The 19141-nt window shown below is 35.4% G+C and overlaps 2 protein-coding genes and 1 non-coding gene across 3 annotated transcripts; 1 reads left to right on the top strand and 2 right to left on the bottom strand.

The window, feature by feature from the left end:
* Positions 1-1666: 1666 nt before the first annotated feature.
* Positions 1667-6606, bottom strand: LOC104110054 (glucan endo-1,3-beta-glucosidase 5). The gene is made up of 2 exons (XM_009619474.3): positions 6089-6606; positions 1667-3112 (listed from the first exon to the last, which is right to left on the bottom strand). The coding sequence occupies exons 1-2, from the start codon at positions 6430-6432 to the stop codon at positions 2017-2019; spliced, it is 1440 nt and encodes a 479-aa protein (XP_009617769.1). The 5' UTR covers positions 6433-6606; the 3' UTR covers positions 1667-2016.
* Positions 6607-13962: 7356 nt separating this feature from the next.
* LOC104110053 (ATP-dependent 6-phosphofructokinase 2) lies at positions 13963-17069 on the bottom strand. Its single transcript, XM_009619473.4, has 3 exons — positions 16455-17069; positions 14970-15303; positions 13963-14759 (listed from the first exon to the last, which is right to left on the bottom strand). The coding sequence occupies exons 1-3, from the start codon at positions 16998-17000 to the stop codon at positions 14272-14274; spliced, it is 1368 nt and encodes a 455-aa protein (XP_009617768.2). The 5' UTR covers positions 17001-17069; the 3' UTR covers positions 13963-14271.
* On the top strand, positions 15987-16057 carry TRNAG-GCC (transfer RNA glycine (anticodon GCC)). Its single transcript has one exon. It is a non-coding gene; the product is annotated as a tRNA-Gly (tRNA).
* Positions 17070-19141: the final 2072 nt, after the last annotated feature.

The following is a 19141-nucleotide window of genomic DNA, read 5'->3' as shown; positions in this document are numbered from 1 at the left end:
TAAAAAAGCTCTCTTCTTATCTAGTCTCTCAGTTTTCTCCCACCTTTTATCTTGTTTCACAATTTTCTCGTTTCTTCTCTTCGTTTCACATCAGTAATTTATCTGTAACTTCTTCAATATGTTTTTTCATGTGGAATCTTCATAATTTTTATGTAGATCGTGAACATAAATGTATTCTTAAGACCTGAATATTAGTATTTAGATCAATACATTTACATTGCAAAACTCGCATCGCTTAATTAAGCTCCTAATTAGAGCATCTAAATGAATTAGATCTAAAACATTCAAGGTGACCCAAAATCAAAATGTCATTTAGGAGATGCTACAGCTTACAAATAGGAGCGGCAAACGGGCGGCTTGGGTCGGATATGGTTCATGTCAAAACGGGTAACGAAAAAATGGATAAATTATCCATTGGTTATCCATTTTCTAAATGGATAATATGGTTTTTATCCATATTTAACCCGTTTTTAAAAAGTTCATTATCCAAAGGTTACTGTGTTCACGGGAACCGTAACTATTGAACTGAATCCGCCCCTGTTCTTAACCATTTTGCCACCACTACTTACAAACAAAAGTCTAAAGACTCCAAAATGTTTTCAAAGAGCTAGCAAATTGTTTATGAAGTCTTTGAAAAACATCCAATTCTCTGTTTTTTTTACTTTCGAGATTGAAGAATCATAGGCATCAATGCATAAGCTCAACACACTTCAGGATCCTAAATCGTGAGCCGAGGAGCCGAGCGACGTGCCAGCGATAGTAATTCATGAGTGCCAACACCTAGTTGTGCTGTCAGTAAGAAGGCAGCCGACGCCTTTCGAAATACTTTTAATTTCTAGTTAGCTATTTTTTATTGCAGCTAGAGCGCTTGACTAATAAAATATAAAGGGCCTTTCTTGCTTGTTTAGTAAAGTCAAGTTTTTGGCCTTATCTTGTAGGTTACGACAACGTCGAGTTGATGGCAGAGAAAGACTCGGCATTCAGGCGAGTTTTCATAGGCACCATTGTAAAGACGTGAAACTATAAATTGGATTCAGTTCTAAAATTGCCGCTATAACAAACAAAAAGGAAAAGAAAAAAAATAAAAAATTCAGTGAGTTGTATGAATCTTATTTTGCTAAAAAGTGTTTAATAATCTATTGTTGTGAATCAAACATCTTTTAATTTTTTTTCCAACTAAATATGAAAAAAAATTGAGAGGTATCTCAAGTGTGCATCTTTTTTTTCTTCCTTTTATGTTGAGATAGAAGGTAAGCCCTGGCGTAACTGCTGACATGTGACACGTGTCCTATTCCAACACACAATCACTTTTTGCAACTAATTAAGGAGAAGAAGAGATAAAAAATTAAAACGAATAATTTGTTTTAGAAAACATGAGGATTGATTTTAAGTGCTTCGCTTCATAATAGTAAAATAATTATTGACAAGTTTTCGATGGTGGTGTATTAACATTTGCAATCGTCTTTTATGTCATTTATTTCCGATACACCAACTACCGAACCCACTAGTAATATTATATATTTTAGGCCTGCATGATTTTAATACGCGTCATTGAAATTTAAGATTTATAACATCTCACCCGTTTTCTATTGATGTGGAATCACTAGCGATATAGTTTTGCACAGAGAAGGTAAATTCTTTTTAGGTTCCAAAGGAAACAATAATCAACAACAAATGGGACGAAATTTTATATGAATGGGCAAGTTTTTCTAAATATAAGTTACATAATTTCTACGTCTTTGTATAAATCATCAAGATTGGTACATAAATTGTACACAGAATACTCAAACTACTTTTTCTTCTGAAATAACTTTTAATACCACTATAGAACCTACCCTATGCAGTATAATTTCATTTTTAATAGCAGCTAGCTATTAGTTTCAAAAGATTGGAACTCTTAACCCCTCCACCCCGACACACACAACACAGTATAATACTACAAGTGGAGTCCGGGGAGGGTAGTGTGTACGCACACCTTAACCCCCCACCACCCAAAAAATAAAACCAAACCTCCAATCACATCAAGAATAACCAAGCATCCCAAAGAATAATCAACACTGAGATCCAATTGTTGTGCAACATAAAACCTGAGGAAGTAGTATGATCACTAACCCCAACAAGAAATCTGCACTCGCCAATCGAAGGATTCAAGAAAGTAACCATCCCGAGCCCATCAAAATCACAGCTCCGCGGATTCTGCTTTTGCAGTTGATAGTAACTGTTGAATGCATATGATATATTACCCTTTGCTCCAATTCCGTAACATGATCCTCCATAATTAAGCGTCGTGCAATCCGCATAACTACAAGCAATTTTGAAGTGGTTGGCCGCTTCAGCAAGATTTTTGTAAGGGTTTGCAACACACCACCTATATGGGAGATACTGAACATCCTTTGCGTTCTTTAATGGACCATTTCCGAGGTTCAATGGATATTTCGACTGGCCATCGAAAGAGAAAATGCCCCAGTGTCTCTCAAAGTTACCCGGAAGAACACTTTTTGCACCTTCATCGAAAAGACTGAAAAGATAAACGTCCATAGGGGGAACCCCTGGCCTAAGAGGAGTTCCTTTGTTGCTAAGAACATGTTTCGCAAGGCCTTGGTTGAAGACCCTTGCAGCTGTAAGATTAGCACTGATGGCGCCATCCGTAGGCCAACCTACCTCTCCTATAACTATAGGCATTTGACTGTATCCGATTTTTGCGAGGGCTGCTATTAACGTGTCCAAATTTCCATCAAACGCGTTAGAGTAGACATTAGGCCCGTCGGTCACAGCATGTGTTGTCCCTTCAAAAAAAGCATAATCTTGAGGGAAGTCTGAGTTTCCATATAGGCTGAGGAATGGATAAATATTTACCACAAATGGTGAACCGTTAGAGTTGAGAAATGAGACGAGCTGGGTAATGATTTGGGTCAATTCGGGTCGGAAGGTTCCTTGTGAAGGAAGGGAAGACTCGTAGGCATCGGCATTGCATGGTACTACCAGCTTTACATTCCTAGCAAGATTTGCTTTGGCCAAAGACTCTTGCAAATTCGTCATAGCAGGGACGACGTATGATTGGTATTGACCAGAATAACTTGTAAGAAAAGGCTCATTACCAACTGCAACATACCTGTGTTGATGTATAGCTGTCATTAGCCAAAGAGAGAAAGAAAATGAGAAGAAAAAATTGAATGACATGATATATGCTGAAGTCACGAGAAAAAAAAAGATGCAGTACTATTATAGCTTTGAACTTGTCTAACAAAGAATGCTGCACTGCTCAAGTGTCCTTCGCTGCATTGGCAATACACAACTTAACATAGGGTCGACTACTAAAAAAGGGCAGCCCGGTACACAAAGCATCTCGCGTTCACGCAGGGTCCGGGGAAGGGCCGCACCCCAAGAGGTGTAATATAGGCAGCCTACCCTGATGAAAGCATCAGTGGCTGATTCCGCGGCTTGAACCCATGACCTATAGGTCATACATAGACAACTTTATAGGGTCGACTATTGTTGAAGGAAATTTGTACCAAAAGTATGAGCCAAATGGAGGAGCAGCGTTTATAACCTCTAAATGCACTTTGTTGGGAAGTAGAGCTAGAATTCTTTCCAGCAAACTTTTACATTATTTCAAGAACATGGTACACACTCATGCTGGCATATACTAAGTTCGGGTAAAGGAACATATAAAACAAACGACAAGAAATAAAACAATGATGTTAAAACAGGGGTAGTTTAAGGAAAGAGTGAAAGAAAAACATAACATGTCTGTAAAGCTGATTTTTGTCCAGCAGAGACCTACCAAACCATTTTATATACTTATAGCATTAGCGCACCTTAGACTTGTAAAACCAAAAAAAAAATACAGCACACCAGAATCTTAAAATTTATCTTGAGATGCTCCGAATCGATACAGTATTTGAAATGACTAAAGATTATCAATAGGGAAACAGAAGAAAGTCCAAGTTGTCATTTACTCATTGGGTAAATCTCAAGTCACATCTAGATTCATCTGAACCTACTTATATTTATATCCAAACTTCTCTAAAATTTGCAGCAACATGAGAAGCTAAATTACATTCATTTATAGCACTATACCATAATGAAGGCTATCGAATCCTCCTATTTACTTTACTTGAGAAGAACTGCTACTATTAATTGGTATCTAGTCTGATTTCGGGTGTAAGTTCCACCACTTGCCATAAACCTAGTGGATCAATTAATGTTGAACTGCACTCAGAGGCGGATACAGAATTTAAACTCTATGGGTTCATCTTTTAAGGTTTTTAGCATTGAACCCATTATAGTTTTAAAGTTACGGGTTCATATTTACTGTTTTTGCAATCTTAATGAATTTTACATACAAATTTTTACTCCGTGGCGCAAGTTATGTGTTCAATTGAACCCGTCATTAATACACTACATACGCTGCTGACTGCACCAAGGAGGACCAAGCGACCAGAGGTTTAGACTATACCACTGTAACTCAATAGATGCATCTTACTCTAGTTAAACAATCTAAATAAGAAGTACCTTGTTGATTCTAGAAATTTTCTTCTCTTTTTGGAGAAAAAAGAAAATTAGTAACTGAAAATTTGATTTCTCAACCATCACAGATGCAAGGAAGGATTACCTACGCGATCAAATGTTAACAATACATGTAGTCAAGAAGGTGCTCAATCAATCATTCTATTGGCGCTGGAACGCAAAAGGGTGTCAGCGATTCCACAAAAGATCATTAAGGTCAATACAAGCTAACTAGCGCTCGTTTGTATTGTTTAAAGCTAAAGGCAAATGAAATACCAGCAGTGCCAAACATGCCTTGTTGTTTATTACGTAAAAAGATGTATTTCTTTCTCTCCATCCCTCCATATTGTTAGTTTAGATCATAGTATGTGAGAAACGTTATGTCTGTTAGCATAAGAAACTACATAGTGAAGGGCTAAAATTCTGATTACTCAAGTCCAAGGTGATTTTTGCTGGTGCATGTTAATACAAACAGAAATTGTGTTGAGGGAAACCGGGTTGTTGACTTAAACAACATTATAAGAGACGACACATACTGAATAAACATCTACCTGGATCTTTAACAGAACATTGCAAGAAGTAACACATAATAAACATCTTCTATAGCTTAATGTAAGAACTTCAAGACAGAATCCAAAAGACAACCAAAGTAGAGTGAACAGCAATGGTTCAAATATTTGAAGAAATCGACACCCTTCATTTTCTCTATCAGCTAACAAACAGAGGTAAAGACAAGATTCGGCATAGCATAGGCAATACACGGAAAAGATTGGCAAACACTACAACAGCAACAACAACAAGAAGGACAACTACACCACCTCCGTCCAAATAAGTTATGGTCGGCTATATGAATCCCCATTGATCATGTTTATCCAATTAAATTCATCAGGCCAACAATATGTAAAATAAAAATAGAACTAAAAAGTACAAGAAGTTCTCTATATTTTTAACTGGCATTAAACATCTATACTTGGGCTAAAAGCGTCCTACGAAGCATACTAGCATAACTAATACATAATCCCAGAAAGACAAAAACACTAGGTGATTTTTTCTCATCTGCCTAAGCCTCGATATAGTTACCAGGTACATGTGCTGGTAGGAGTTACCAGGTACCATGGAGCACGCAAGTTGGACCAATATCCGGTGCATTAAGCTCCCACTATGCGCGGGGTCCATGGAGTCTATTGAAAGTCTTAGACCTGCATTTCTGCAAGAGTCTATTTTCACAGCGCGAACCGATAGTTACCAGGTACCTGTGCTGGTAGGAGTTACCAGGTACCATGGAGCACGCAAGTTGGACCAATATCCGGTGCATTAAGATTGAAAGTATTAGACCTGCATTTCTGCAAGAGTTTGTTTTCACAGCGCGAACCGTGAAATCCTAGTCCCATTGAGGTAACTTTACCAATTGCGTAAAGGCTCGTTGGACCAATACCACAGTCATAAAAAAACATAAGCTCATATAATCCTCCTAAGATTGGCAAAAAGCATATAGCAGCTGAAAAAAAAATCTGAAGCAAGCAAGGGAAAAGGCAATTGAAAGAGCAAAAGTACAAAAGGAAAAGAACTTAGAAGTTACCTGATATTAACACCGCCTTTAACCATATATCTGGAGACATTTTGAGAGACCCACAAATCAGAAGCAGCAACAGATGAGCTAAGAAGGGCTAACATATCATTTGGTATCCCAACCATAACTTCAAGCCCACTTCCCATTAGACCTTTCATTACATCTGGGTCTGCATCAAATAATTTAACTTTCTGTATTTTGTTATCTTTGAGAAGATCTACTACAGTGGAAGGTGACATCCTGTGCAAAGATATTGTGCCCCAATTAACTCCAATATCAGATTCCACTACTTGAATTAATAACAACACTGTCACAGCTACCAAACAGACAAGGGTAGTCTGTTTTTCAGCCATTTTTTTGTGACTCAGTACCAACTTAGTTTTAGGCTACAAATTTTATTGAGCCGCACTTGTTTTTGTTGTTGTGATAGGGAAGTGGGATCTAAGGTGAAATGTTCAAGAGGAATTATTAGAAATACCTTCAAAAAATGGATGCTTACTTGTATACTTGTCAGTTAATTTGTGGGTGTATTAGTTATTGATTGTAGATGTTAACATGGTAATGTCGGTTTAGTGTAGCGTAGTGGCATTGTAGGGGCCAGATAACTTTTTGACTAATTAGAAGACAAATAGCTGATACTGTAATTCAGTAGAGAAAATGCACTACAAGATAAATATAAGTAATACTCCCTCCTATTCAATTTGTTGATACTATTTCTTTATTAGTAATTCCTTATATTAGTAATTCCTTATAAAACACAATGTCATCCTTTTATAATTTAATTTTTATCACTAAGGACATGATATGAAGTTGTAAAAGTCGAGAATTATGGTAGAATGTTAGTAGGTAGTAGAGCTTTCTTTCTGTCCTTTCCAGTAGTTTCAATATTACTCGTATTTTGTCGTATTCTTGGATGTTAATGTTGCTTCAGTAGACCCTTCGAGGTTGCCCAATTGGTTTGGAGGGTGGTCATGGGATCGAATCCTCACTCAATGGCTTCTGGGTTGAGCTTGTGCGGTTTATATCCCCTGTGTGGTTTGCAGGCTATTACACAGGGGGAGGTTTACCTAGTGCGCACAAAGTGCTCACCCGAAGGGCAGAGACTGTGACAGAGGTTGTAGCGGCTGCGAGTTTCCCCTCTTACCAAAAAGAAATGTTGCTTCGATTTTGTTACTATGTTGCTGTTGTTACTGATTTTTTATAACTCTTTTATTACTATATCTCTGTTGCTTTAATGTTGCGACCATGATGGCTTGACCCGAATGTCTACCTAACAGTCTATTTGCCTGCACAAAATAGGGTCAAGACTGCATACATATTATTCTTATATCCCATTTGTGATATTTCACTGAATTTTTTTATCGTTGTTGTAGTACTAAGAATTATGGTGAAATAAATAACATCTTTTTATTCTTAATTAGAATTCTAGAACTTTAGTTATTCTGCTAGGGTATATATTATCTTTAATAAACCTTATACCACGTGAATCTAATTATTATTATTATTGTTAACATTGTAATATCGGTTTATTTAGGCAGTGGCGAAGTGTAGTGGTGGCATTATAGGGGCCAGATATATTTTTTGATTGAAGTTCAGTTTTGCTTCCGTAATTGAGGAAATGAAATTGCCCTAAAAGACAAATGTCAGTAAATACTAAATAGTAGTAGTGTTCATAAAGAAAAAACCAGAAAAAGAAAAGAAAACAGTCCAAAATACACAATGTCAATGCACCCTTGTCATAACCTCCATCTCTACGTTTAAGTCGGTATAGTTATATTATACTTCGTTTTTTAATGTGTCTTAGGATTTGCCATAAAATTTTAAAATATAAAAAAATAAATTGTATTATCTTACGGTTATTTCGTTTGAAGACAAGTTAAGCTGAGATTAATTATGTTGAGATTAATTATGCTGAAATTAATTATACCGAAATTAATTATACTCGGACTAGTTATCCATATTATTTCTTATTGAATGTTTGGTATGTTGTATTAATCCTGGAATTGCCAATGTTACTACTTTATTATGGGATAACTTATCTTGAGATTAATATTTCACCCTCTAGCAGGTATAAATTATGTCGATACTATTTTTAATCATGAGATATAATAACCAAACAAGGGACAAGGCAATACTAAATTTTTATCCCATGATTATATTTGCTTAGCCATCATACCAAAATCCCTTAATCTTTTAGATTTTATGATTTTAAACCTACAATGTCATTCGTATAAGGAAATACAATTATCAATAAAATGTAAATACTAAAATTAATAATCTATTAAATATATCAACTAATATTATTTTTGAAACCGACTAAATAAAAAGGCATTAATTGAAATGGTAGAAGTATATAAATTGGAGCATAGTAAAAAGGGCTAAATATACCCTTCTATTTTCGAATATTGTCTACATTTAACATCCGTTATACTATCCAGCCAAATTCACCCCTACCGTTATATTATATAGCCAAATTTACCCTTATTATCGGTAAACATTTAAAAATATCACGATCCGAAATTCACACCTTCGGGATCGTGATAACGCCTAACATTCACTTGCTAGACAAGTCAACGTTAGAACAATCTTCACCATTTTTAAACAAATTAAATTAAACGGAAGTCAATTACTGAAATAAAGTGTGGAAGACCATAACTACTAAATCATCACAATACATCCCCGAATCTGGTGTCACAAGTGCACGAGCTATTAGAATAAAATTCAAGTTGTTTGAAAGATAATACACAACTAAGATAAGATAGAAGGGTATTTCAGAATTGCGGACGCTGTGTAGTTATACCTCAAGTCTCCTCTGACTAGCTGAATCTGAGCAAGTCTATGGTACGCCGTTGAAACTAACTCCAAATCTGCACAAAAAGTGCAGAGTGTAGTATGAGTATAACCGACCCCATGTACTTCGTAAGTGTCGAGCCTAACCTCGACGAAGTAGTGACGAGGCTATGACAAGACACATACGTAAATAACCTGTATAAGTATATACAAATACGAAGCAACAATAACACAATAAATAATAATTTATAAATTTGGGAGGGAACATGCGAAGGGGATGATATAATAATATCAGCAGGAGAAGTGTCATGTAGGAGCCAATTAATTCATCAACAATAAAACGAGCAATTGATAATATAAAAATGGCACGGCACCACTCTATGTGCTTTTACTCTCATTCTTCCCATAAATTGATAAATAAATAATAAGATTGGCACGATATCACCCTCCGTGCTTTAACTCTCTTTCTTACCATGAATTGATAAATAAATAATAATAATTGGCATGGCATCACCCTTCGTGCTTTTACTCTATTTGAAAATGGCACGGCATCACGATTCGTAATAATTTCACGAATAATGATCAAATAATCAATAATAAACTTAAGATGAAATATTTTAATTAAATAGGCAATTAATCAAAATGAACAAATTCCTCCCGATTACTAGTCACAAATAATTCAATATACTCAACACGATTCGTAGGAATTAATTCCACGTGAAATTGCTAATTTTCTGAATTAAATTCCGAAATTCATCTAAAAAAATTAACAGTGGGGCCCACATCTCGAATCTCGGAAAATCTCACTAAATCCGAACACCCGTTCCGAGACGAGTCCAACTATATAAAAATTATCAAATTCCGATGTCAAATGGACCTTCAAATCCTAGATTTTCATTTTTCAAAAGTTTTACAAAAATTCTAATTTATTCCATCTAAATCCGAAATAAATGATGAACATAGACATAGATTTATGAAATATCATCAATATATGATAAGGAGCACTTACCAATCCGAAATCGTGAAGAACTCCTTCAAATCGCCCAAAAACCGAGGATTTAGAACTCAAACAAATTTGCGAAATGACTGATTTTTCGATCCTTATGTTTATGTCAATTTTTTTCTTTTGCGACGAAATTACCGCATCTCCGGCATCGCTTTTGCGAAGAAGCGCTGGCCAGGTGAAGCCTCGCATTTGCGGAGGCATTTTCGCTTCTGCGATGCCAAATGCGCATCTGCGCTGCCTTCCGCTTTTGCGAAGAAATGTACGCTTCTACGGACTCGCATAAGCACCCAGTTTTTCGCTTATGCGGCTTCTTGCCCAACTCCTCTACTTCCGCTTCTGCGGAGCCGTTTCTGTGGCTAAGGCTTCGCAGAAGTGAACACAACATAAGCAGCAAATTCCAAAATTTGATCCGATTTCGATCCGAATCACACTCGGGGTACTCGGGACCCCGTCCGAATATATCAACAAGTCCCGTAACATAATACGAACTTACTCGTGGTCTCAAATCACGTCAAACAATGTCGAAATTATAATTCACAGCTCGATTTAAAAAATTTTACATAAAAAAATTATAAAAAATTATATGGACTGCACACGCAAGTCGAGAAAAGTTGAATAGTCTTCATTTGAGGTCTTAGAATACATAAATAAATATTAAATTTAAAGATAACCTTTCGGGTCATCAAAAAAAATTACCCCTCGATCTGTTAAGTAATCCAAAATCTCTCAATTATTTTTTTATTTAAATCACTTGTTATTCTTCTTACTCCACTATTTTCAAAAATTACTTTTGATGTGAATGCTATAGTCTAAAGTTACTAGACTATACAAATTATTCTTAAATATTTTTAATTACCAATGCACCCACTTCTCTTCTTTTAGTAATGGGTTTGGAATTGATTTAAAATTTTATTTATTTTTCAATCATATACACACTGTAGAATTCAATGGGTCTATTTATTGTGTATTATATGCAACTGAACATCATGTATGTACATGTATATTTAAATATATTTTGTCATTGTCTGGTTAGTATAAAGTTCGATCGACTAACTTAAGAATGCACAATGTGTAGGCCTTTGATTAAAGCAAAGTTGAATTCGACAATATAAAATCTCCGATGAATTTCAACTTCAATCACTAATACTTGCAAAGTCTCCATACATTTGGTGCAACGAATTCATTATTTGGGATATTGTAAATACTTTTAGAATTTAGACAAGCTACCTAATTTAGATTTTTCAATTTACTATACTTTATTTATTAACAGTTGTATTGTTTAATATTTTTTTCTCTTATTTTTTTTCTCCAATTCAGAAAGCAAGTAAATGCCAATTATTTTAGAAAATAGTAGACCAAGAAAAAGAATCAGTAACTTAATTAAAATGATTTAGGAGACTCTGGGTCACCTGATGGACTGAGGGGTAATTTTTTAAAGTTTGCTGATTGTAGGGATAAATTTGGTCTGATAGTATAACAGTAAGGGTAAATATGACCCGATAGTATATCGGAGGTTAAATATAAATAATATCTAAATGTAGAGGTATATATTTGGCTCTTTTCCCTCTAAGCACTTGCCAATTAATCCTAATATATATTGCCAATTAATCCTAATATATATTGTGGAACTTCATTTTTGTTCATCTTTTTTATCCTATTTAGTACGACAGGTGGAATTATCAACCGCTATTAGTTGCAGTGAATATCCTTTTTGTTTCCATTAGCAAGCTTTTAATAATAATAAAGCTAAGAGTTACTAGTAGGTATGGTGATATTGACAGTGGTTAAAGGCGAATCCAGAATTTAAAAATGACGGGATACTAACTTGGAATAAAAATTTGACAAAATGCTAGAGTTGGAATCAAATCGTCAATACAATTGTCTAAAATTTGAATCTTAGTGTGTAAATCAAATATATATCATTTAAAATACATACACGTATATAGATATATTTTTTCCGAAGTTATCGGGGACCGATGACCCTCTACCCAAGGGTTGATGTTGAGCTTTATTTTCGCTATTTATTATATTTAGAAAAAGCTTTCAGCATGTAATGAGTATAATTTTGTAAAATTTAATTACAGTATTTGGTATTTGAAAGACTAATTCGATTAATTTAAATTTATATGTTATAGAATTATTAAATTAGGATACACCGTTTATCATGAATTTCTTCATTTTCGAAACTGGAATTAATTTGAAATATTTCTGCATATTGTGTACGGAGACGCGGTTACCGACTCTCACATAGTCACATGGTGCCCATTGAAAGAAGCCTCGAGTTGTGCTTCCATTAATATAATAATTTTGTAAAAGGATGTTTGATTTGTTTTCTTATTAGATTAGGATTCCCAACCACTAATTTACTAATCTCAAATTTTCTCACTATTACCTGGGAAAATATTTCTCGTATATTCAAATAAAAGTAAAATATTGTTTATACAGTTTGAAGATAACGTAAAAATAGAGAAGCATTTAACTTTTGAACTTTTTGAAACGTAAAATGAGTCGAGAATAGTTGTACTAAGAATTGCTATAGCAAAAAAAAGTTTGCATTTTATGAAAGGGGAGCACTAAGGAAACAAAAGTGGAATTATTTGCTTTTCTCCTCTAACAAAGGTTGAGTTGAGTTGGCTATGCTAGATCTGATCTTCACCACTGTAAAATCATGAAAATTTGACGGGATATTAATCATCTTTTGTATCTCCCAAATGACTATTTAGTTCTTATTTAGGTATAGATAAAATTGACTAACTTACCCGCAAGACTGGCCGAATTTGTTGAGCAGGAGATTCCCAAATAGAAGGTCTCAAGTTCGAAACGTAAAAATAGTACGGGCTAGTCAGTTTTCGGACTTGATAATTGAAAAATAACCAGCATTTACAAAGTCATTGAAAAATAGCCACTATTTTGCTACAACACGGAAAGTTCCACCATAATATACTGAAGATTGGTGCACCTGTATATGAACTTCCAACATATTATGCTGAAACTCCAACACACGGAAAGTTTCAGCATAATATACTGGAGATTGAAGCACATGTGTATGAACTTCCAGCATATTATGCTAGACCAGTATATTATGCTGAAACTCCAGTATATTATGCTAGAAGTCCAGTATATTATGCTGGAATATTTTTCGGATTTTGAATAATGTTTTCATTCAGATTTATCGGCTAAATTTCGGTTACTTTTGAAACTGTGACCATTTTTCAATTATCACTTGTGAATCTGACCGTTTTTAAATTTCACCAGTTTGAAACCTCTATATTGTCTCGTGGGACGAGTGATTTGCCTAATGAGGTTTACCTTTTCAATGTGATTTGCAAACTATTATATTAGAACGAGATTTACCCCGACCTCATCCAAAGAGTAAGGGCGGCGGATTCCTTAGTTACGAAAAAAATTGACTTAACTATTTTATCAATGGAGGTTTTAGTCACTGATCATTTACTTAGCTCCTACTCTACTAACACAATAATTTCCAATTTTGTCAAAATCTATCCTTCAATCAAATCAGACATTGCACCTATTACAAGCTTCATTTGATATCATCAATCATCATATCAATGTATCCCACATGCCACCAACCGCAATTAAATTTCCAAAGCTTAGCAAAATAAAGAAACTCATAAAAAGGAACAAAGGAGAGGACTTGTGGTATAACTAGTAGCTTGCTTGATTACCCATCAATAGATTATTATTCTTATATTTTATACTTATGCACCTTCTTACTTTTAAATTACATAGACAAAGGAACCCAACCCAAAAAGAAAAAGAAAGAGACAAAGAACTAGGGGTTTGGAAAATAAATTATCCCGAAATTAGTTATCTCACTCTTCTATAGAGATAAAAAATAACAATTTCGAGATAACTAATCTCAAGATTAATTATTCCACGATTTTATTCCAACCAAATATGAGATAAACTCATCTTAAATTTAATCCCAAAATTAATCATTTCTTATCCTTCATGCTAGGATTCGTTTGGTATAATGACGGAATATCCCAAGATATCACATATCACATTAGATTAATCATCCCACTTCCTCTATAGGATGACTAATCATAACATTTTAGTATAAAAATTATCCTCAGAATAGCTAAAATAAACTTAATTCCAAACAATATTCCAAAATTATTATTCTTATTTCATGTACCAAACAACTCCTAAGTGCATTATTCCTATGACGAAACAAAATTATCCATACTTATGCCGGTGGAAAATAACACGCATCCCATAGAATAATCAGGTGTGTGCAAGTATACTCGGACACTACCGTTATAAAAAGAAAAAGAACAAGAAAGCAGCGGACAAAGAGTGTGTCCAAATAGATCATTGAAGTATAAAAATTGTCCCAAGTATTAGATGCTACAGCAGAAGCCTTCCAAAGGCTTCAACTTCTGATAAAATCAGGCTGATTACTAACCGATCTGAACCATGACCATTTATGATCTTTGGTGTCAACTTTGTTCTTTGCCTTTGCAACCTCATCTACTGGAATATATGCATAGTTTCCATTTATAGGTCCACAAACAAATCCAGTATACCCTGCCATAACTCCATGAATCGTCGAGTGCGCGAGCAGAGTGCAGTACGAATTATCCGTTGCATTTGCAGGAACCGCTCGTATCATATACGTAGGATCAATGTATTTTATAGTGAACAACTCGTTCGGATGATCCCCGTTCCACCAGTTCTTGAGTTCTGACTTCAACCACCCTCCTACATCCAAGAAAACCGGGTTGCCCGACTCATCCTTCTCTGATTTCTGGGATTCTGTCCTCGGAATTATATCTTGTCCTGCACCCTCTGCAACCACTAACACTGCGTGCCCCGTCTCCTTTAGTCGAGCCTCAAGAAATTTCAGCAACCCTCCTATACCTGTTGAAACAATATAATTAACTAAGTAATAAAAAATATGCTCTCTCTAACGGCTTAACCTTTTAGATAAGATTGGTCACACAATTCAACATGATCAGAGCGCGCAAGCCACAGATTCTAGGTACCAAAAAAGTAAAATAAATATATGAGATGTCAGCACAAGTCAACATTACTTGAATGTAATGAGATGATTACACAATTCAACATTACCTTCCAAGTAGAAGTCGATCTCGGGAATCAAACAACAATCTACGTCACGACTACTTAACGTTGCATGTAATGCAATATGACCAGTACTGCGACCCATAAGTTTAACCAGCCCTATACCATTTACTGCACTCTCAGCTTCTACATGAGCTGCATTAATCGCTTGTTGCGCCATCTCCACTGCGGTTTGAAACCCGAATGATCTGTCTATAATGCCAACATCATTGTCAACTGTTTTGGGAATCCCGACCACTGAGATATATAATTTTCGTCGTTTTACTTCCTCGAATATCTTCACTGCTCCGCGCATCGTACCGTCTCCTCCTATGATGTAAACCTGCTCAATCATATATTCACAAAGACAAATAATTCAATGAGCACCATATGCAGTTAGTATCTTAATTAAGAGTTGCAACATTAATCTGAAAGCTAAGCTATGTTGGGCGGGCTCTCCAAAATACTTTCACACCCGTGCCGGATGCTCCAAAAAAGACTCTCCAAAAGGAGGATCCCACACACACCCATCTACATTCTCGGAAAGTCTGAGCAACATAGTTTGCAAGTGAAAAATACGCCCGCGCTTGATCAGCATTTTCTATATATATACTCCCCTCTACCATATGCATCATCACTAGCAGTTAGCCAATCTAGCAATAAATAGAGAGTAAACGTCCCAATAAAAATTCAGATGTATATACATCAAACTTGTAGGAGGTAGCTCAAATATATAATTGCACCAATCCTGAAGAATAACCAACCATACCACATACACCAACTTATTTACATATTGCCTCGTTTTAGCTATCTAAATCCATATCAGATATCATATTGTCCAGGATTACTTTATGAGAAGCTCATACATATATTTGTTTGGGAAATTTGTTCGTTGATATTACTTTAGAACAGGGGTACCCAACTGCAAATAGTTCTTGTTTAGTTTTGTACAACTTTTGAACAACTTTAAGATAACAGCACAAATGGTGTAGTTTTCTACAACCTTTGAGCAATTTGGTGATAACAGCACCAGTGGTCTAGTGGTAGAATAGTACCCTGCCACGGTACAGACCCGGGTTCGATTCCCGGCTGGTGCAAAACATTTTTACCCAAATTCATTGGGATTTTGTCTAGATTCTTTTGAAATGTACCTTTAGAAAGTTCAAAACCATTTTTTCCTCTGATAATAAAATTAAGCTTTAATATGCTCACAAATTTAATTCGTCTTAATACTTCGTACAAATAATTCATATGACACCATCTTTTTCTCGATGATATGCAATTGACTATTGATGTTGTTAAAGCAAAAAGAGAATCAATTTGACGAAAATTAATGCCGCTTAAATAGGATAAAAACATTTTTTTATGTGTATATGAAATTTTGAACCCTTTTGACTTTTTTGGATTGTTTTGAAACCACTTATCAGAATTCTTGGCTCCGCCGCAGATAACAAATTATGAGCAAATTATATATAGCAAGAATAAAAATTAAACCTGATTAAAGCCATGATCTTGAATAGCATTGACAATCTTATTCAAATCAAAACCACCCCTAGATGTCTCAAGCACAGTACCACCTCTCTTATGCCAATCATCAACCATTTTAGGATTCAGTAAAACCGGATCATAAGTATAAAATCCGCGATAACCCGCTTTGATACCAAAAATCTCTCTAACTCCATACATTTCCCATAACTCAACCACTAATTCCCTAATAACAGTATTCAAACCAGGACACAAACCACCACACGTTACAATTGCGGCTTTTACAGTGCTTGGGTTGAACAAGATTTGCTTGCGCGGGCCAGCTCTGTGGTAAGCTAAAGAAGGTGTAGGAGATGGGAAATTTCCAGAAAGATCAATGATGATGTTGCGTAGGACGATATCAGCTGGGGTTAGGTAAAAACCAGGAACTGTACGGTAAAATGGGTTTTTGTCAAGTGGATTAGTGTATTTTTGGATAGTATTCAAGTAATCTGTGATGTGAGTTAAGTGCTGGAGTTGAATATTTGAGATGGAAATTGAAGATGAATTAGCCATAATCAGAGAGCAAAAATTAGCAAGATAATGGGCAGTAGAACAAAGAAGAAAGTTAAGAGGAGAGGGATATGAACGTGGCGGGATATATAGGGAAAGAGAGAGTAGTAGAGTTACGTACGTGGTGGTTTTGGAAGCTCTTTGCATGACACGTCTCAATGGTTGAATATTGACGTTCAAGGAAGAACATATAGAATGGGTTTTTTCACTTTGGTACCCTTACTTTAGGGAAATGTTCTTAATGGTCCATATCTGTAATCAGGGGCTGGTTGTATAGTAATGGCTGGGTGTGGAAATAGTTATTGGTGGTGTTCGAAGGTGAAGGGGGATGCTATTGTAAGGTGGCTAGTAATGATGTAACGGTTGTATAGTAGGCGGTTTAAGGAAAACCGCCGCAATAACTTTCTGGCGAACGTAATTACAATATTTTTGGAAACCGTCACTATTGTATGTAGCGGCGGTTTTAAACCGCCGTAATAACACAGTTTTTTGTACTAGGCTTGCAATGGAGGTAGTTGGTGATAAACATGATTAATGATGGTGATAGTTGATAGTAATAACTGATAATATAGGTGGTTAGTGATGGTAACAATGGTGGCTAGTGATAGATGTGATTGGTGCTAGTAATGTACTACAAGAAGAAGCGGTGAATTTAAAATTTTAAGTTTGCACTTCTTTTAGCATAAAATTGCTACCAACCACCTAATATAAATGCAAGACTTGTTTGAACACAGTAGTTAAAAAAGCTAATGAGAAAATCACTATTAATATTCTCAAGAAAAACAAGTAATTACCTTGACTGGACGGCGGATAGGGACAAAGAGAATACGTTTGTCGGTTGCTGCTTTTGGTTGGATAAAGAGAAGGGCTGGACGCTGATTTTTTTCCTCTTTCTTTTTCACAAAAAATTAAATATAATTGATCTTTCTTTGTCACACAAAATTAGATAAATGTAAAAGACTAAAAGGAAATTTAAAAACTAAATGGGAAAATAAAAAAAATAAAAAGAGAAAAAGAAGAAGAAGAAGGAAGAATCTATATTGGAAAATAAAAAGGGAAAATTTAGAACAATAGAAATCTCTAAATTGAAACTAAGGATCGAGTTCTCAATTTGGGTAATATATAAAAGGCAAATTTTTTGCAAGTTATCCCTTTTTGTATCAATTATTTAGTAAATTACATTATCTTTTTTTTTGGACCTTTTAGATCAAAGTTTAGAAATTCTTTTTGACCAAACTGATAAAAAATCTAATGAGAAAACAGTAGACTACGGTTTAAAATTATGTAAGTTATCGCAAACGTTATAGTAAACTGAAATACATGAGAAACATTAGACTCAAGTCTAACGTTGTTTAGAGAGGACAATTTTCCAATTGCTATCTTTACACAACTTTTTAAAATAGGGACAAAATCTTAACCGTAGAATGAAAATTGAACATTTGCGTAAATCCGCTAACATTAGGATAGGGGAGGGTTTTATAGCAGAATCTGAAATAATATGGTGTGTTATCATAAAATGTTAAACTAAACTGGAACGATAGAAGCTATATTAAGGTTGAAGGGATTTACAGACCACAAAAGAGAGGTTTGTTCCTCTACTTTCTGGAAATTCTAAAGGCAAAAAAAAAGAAGAAAAATTGAGAAAATGGAGGTTCCAGATCTATAATTCTATGAAGCAAAAAGATAAGCAACTTTAACCTTGCTCTTTTTGAGTTGATTCCTCTCCTACTTATATCATTCAGTGCGGGGTTGTCCCTTGTCATCTTCTCTAACGATTTGGCGGAGATTGATTCTCTTGGGATCTGGGACCACATAGTGGTTGAGGTATTTAGGTGGGCCTTTCTCTCTGTTGCTGCGCCTAGGACCTTGTGGTGTGTGCTGAGTTGTTACACTGCCACCCCCTTGGAGACGAACCTTGTCCTCAAGGTTCTGATTGGGAAACTTGTGAAGGAGATTGGCAGTGTCTTCCCATGTAGCATCTGAAACTGGAAGACCCGACCATTTAATAAGACATTGATGAATTTGTTGGCGACTACGAGAAATGGTTCTGCAGCGTAACACATCTTATGGTAGAAGAATCAGGGAAGAGGATTGGTCCAAAAGATCAATTGGGGTGATCTGGTTAGAGGGATTGCCTAAGCACT

Source organism: Nicotiana tomentosiformis, chromosome 4 (assembly GCF_000390325.3).
Source record: "Nicotiana tomentosiformis chromosome 4, ASM39032v3, whole genome shotgun sequence".
Classification (NCBI taxonomy): Eukaryota; Viridiplantae; Streptophyta; class Magnoliopsida; order Solanales; family Solanaceae; genus Nicotiana; species Nicotiana tomentosiformis.
Note: the sequence above shows the minus strand (reverse complement) of the source record. Positions and strands in the feature narration are given on the sequence as shown.

What these genes read in the sequence shown, in the direction of transcription:
- LOC104110054 (XM_009619474.3), bottom strand. Translation starts at nt 6,432, where the DNA reads ATGGCTGAAAAACAGACTACCCTTGTCTGTTTGGTAGCTGTGACAGTG. An exon ending in AAAGGCGGTGTTAATATCAG is followed by an intron (nt 3,113 to 6,088) that starts GTAACTTCTAAG and finishes ACATCAACACAG; the next exon opens with GTATGTTGCAGTTGGTAATG.
- LOC104110053 (XM_009619473.4), bottom strand. Translation starts at nt 17,000, where the DNA reads ATGGCTAATTCATCTTCAATTTCCATCTCAAATATTCAACTCCAGCAC. An exon ending in AAGATCATGGCTTTAATCAG is followed by an intron (nt 15,304 to 16,454) that starts GTTTAATTTTTA and finishes ATGATTGAGCAG; the next exon opens with GTTTACATCATAGGAGGAGA. An exon ending in GATCGACTTCTACTTGGAAG is followed by an intron (nt 14,760 to 14,969) that starts GTAATGTTGAAT and finishes TTGTTTCAACAG; the next exon opens with GTATAGGAGGGTTGCTGAAA.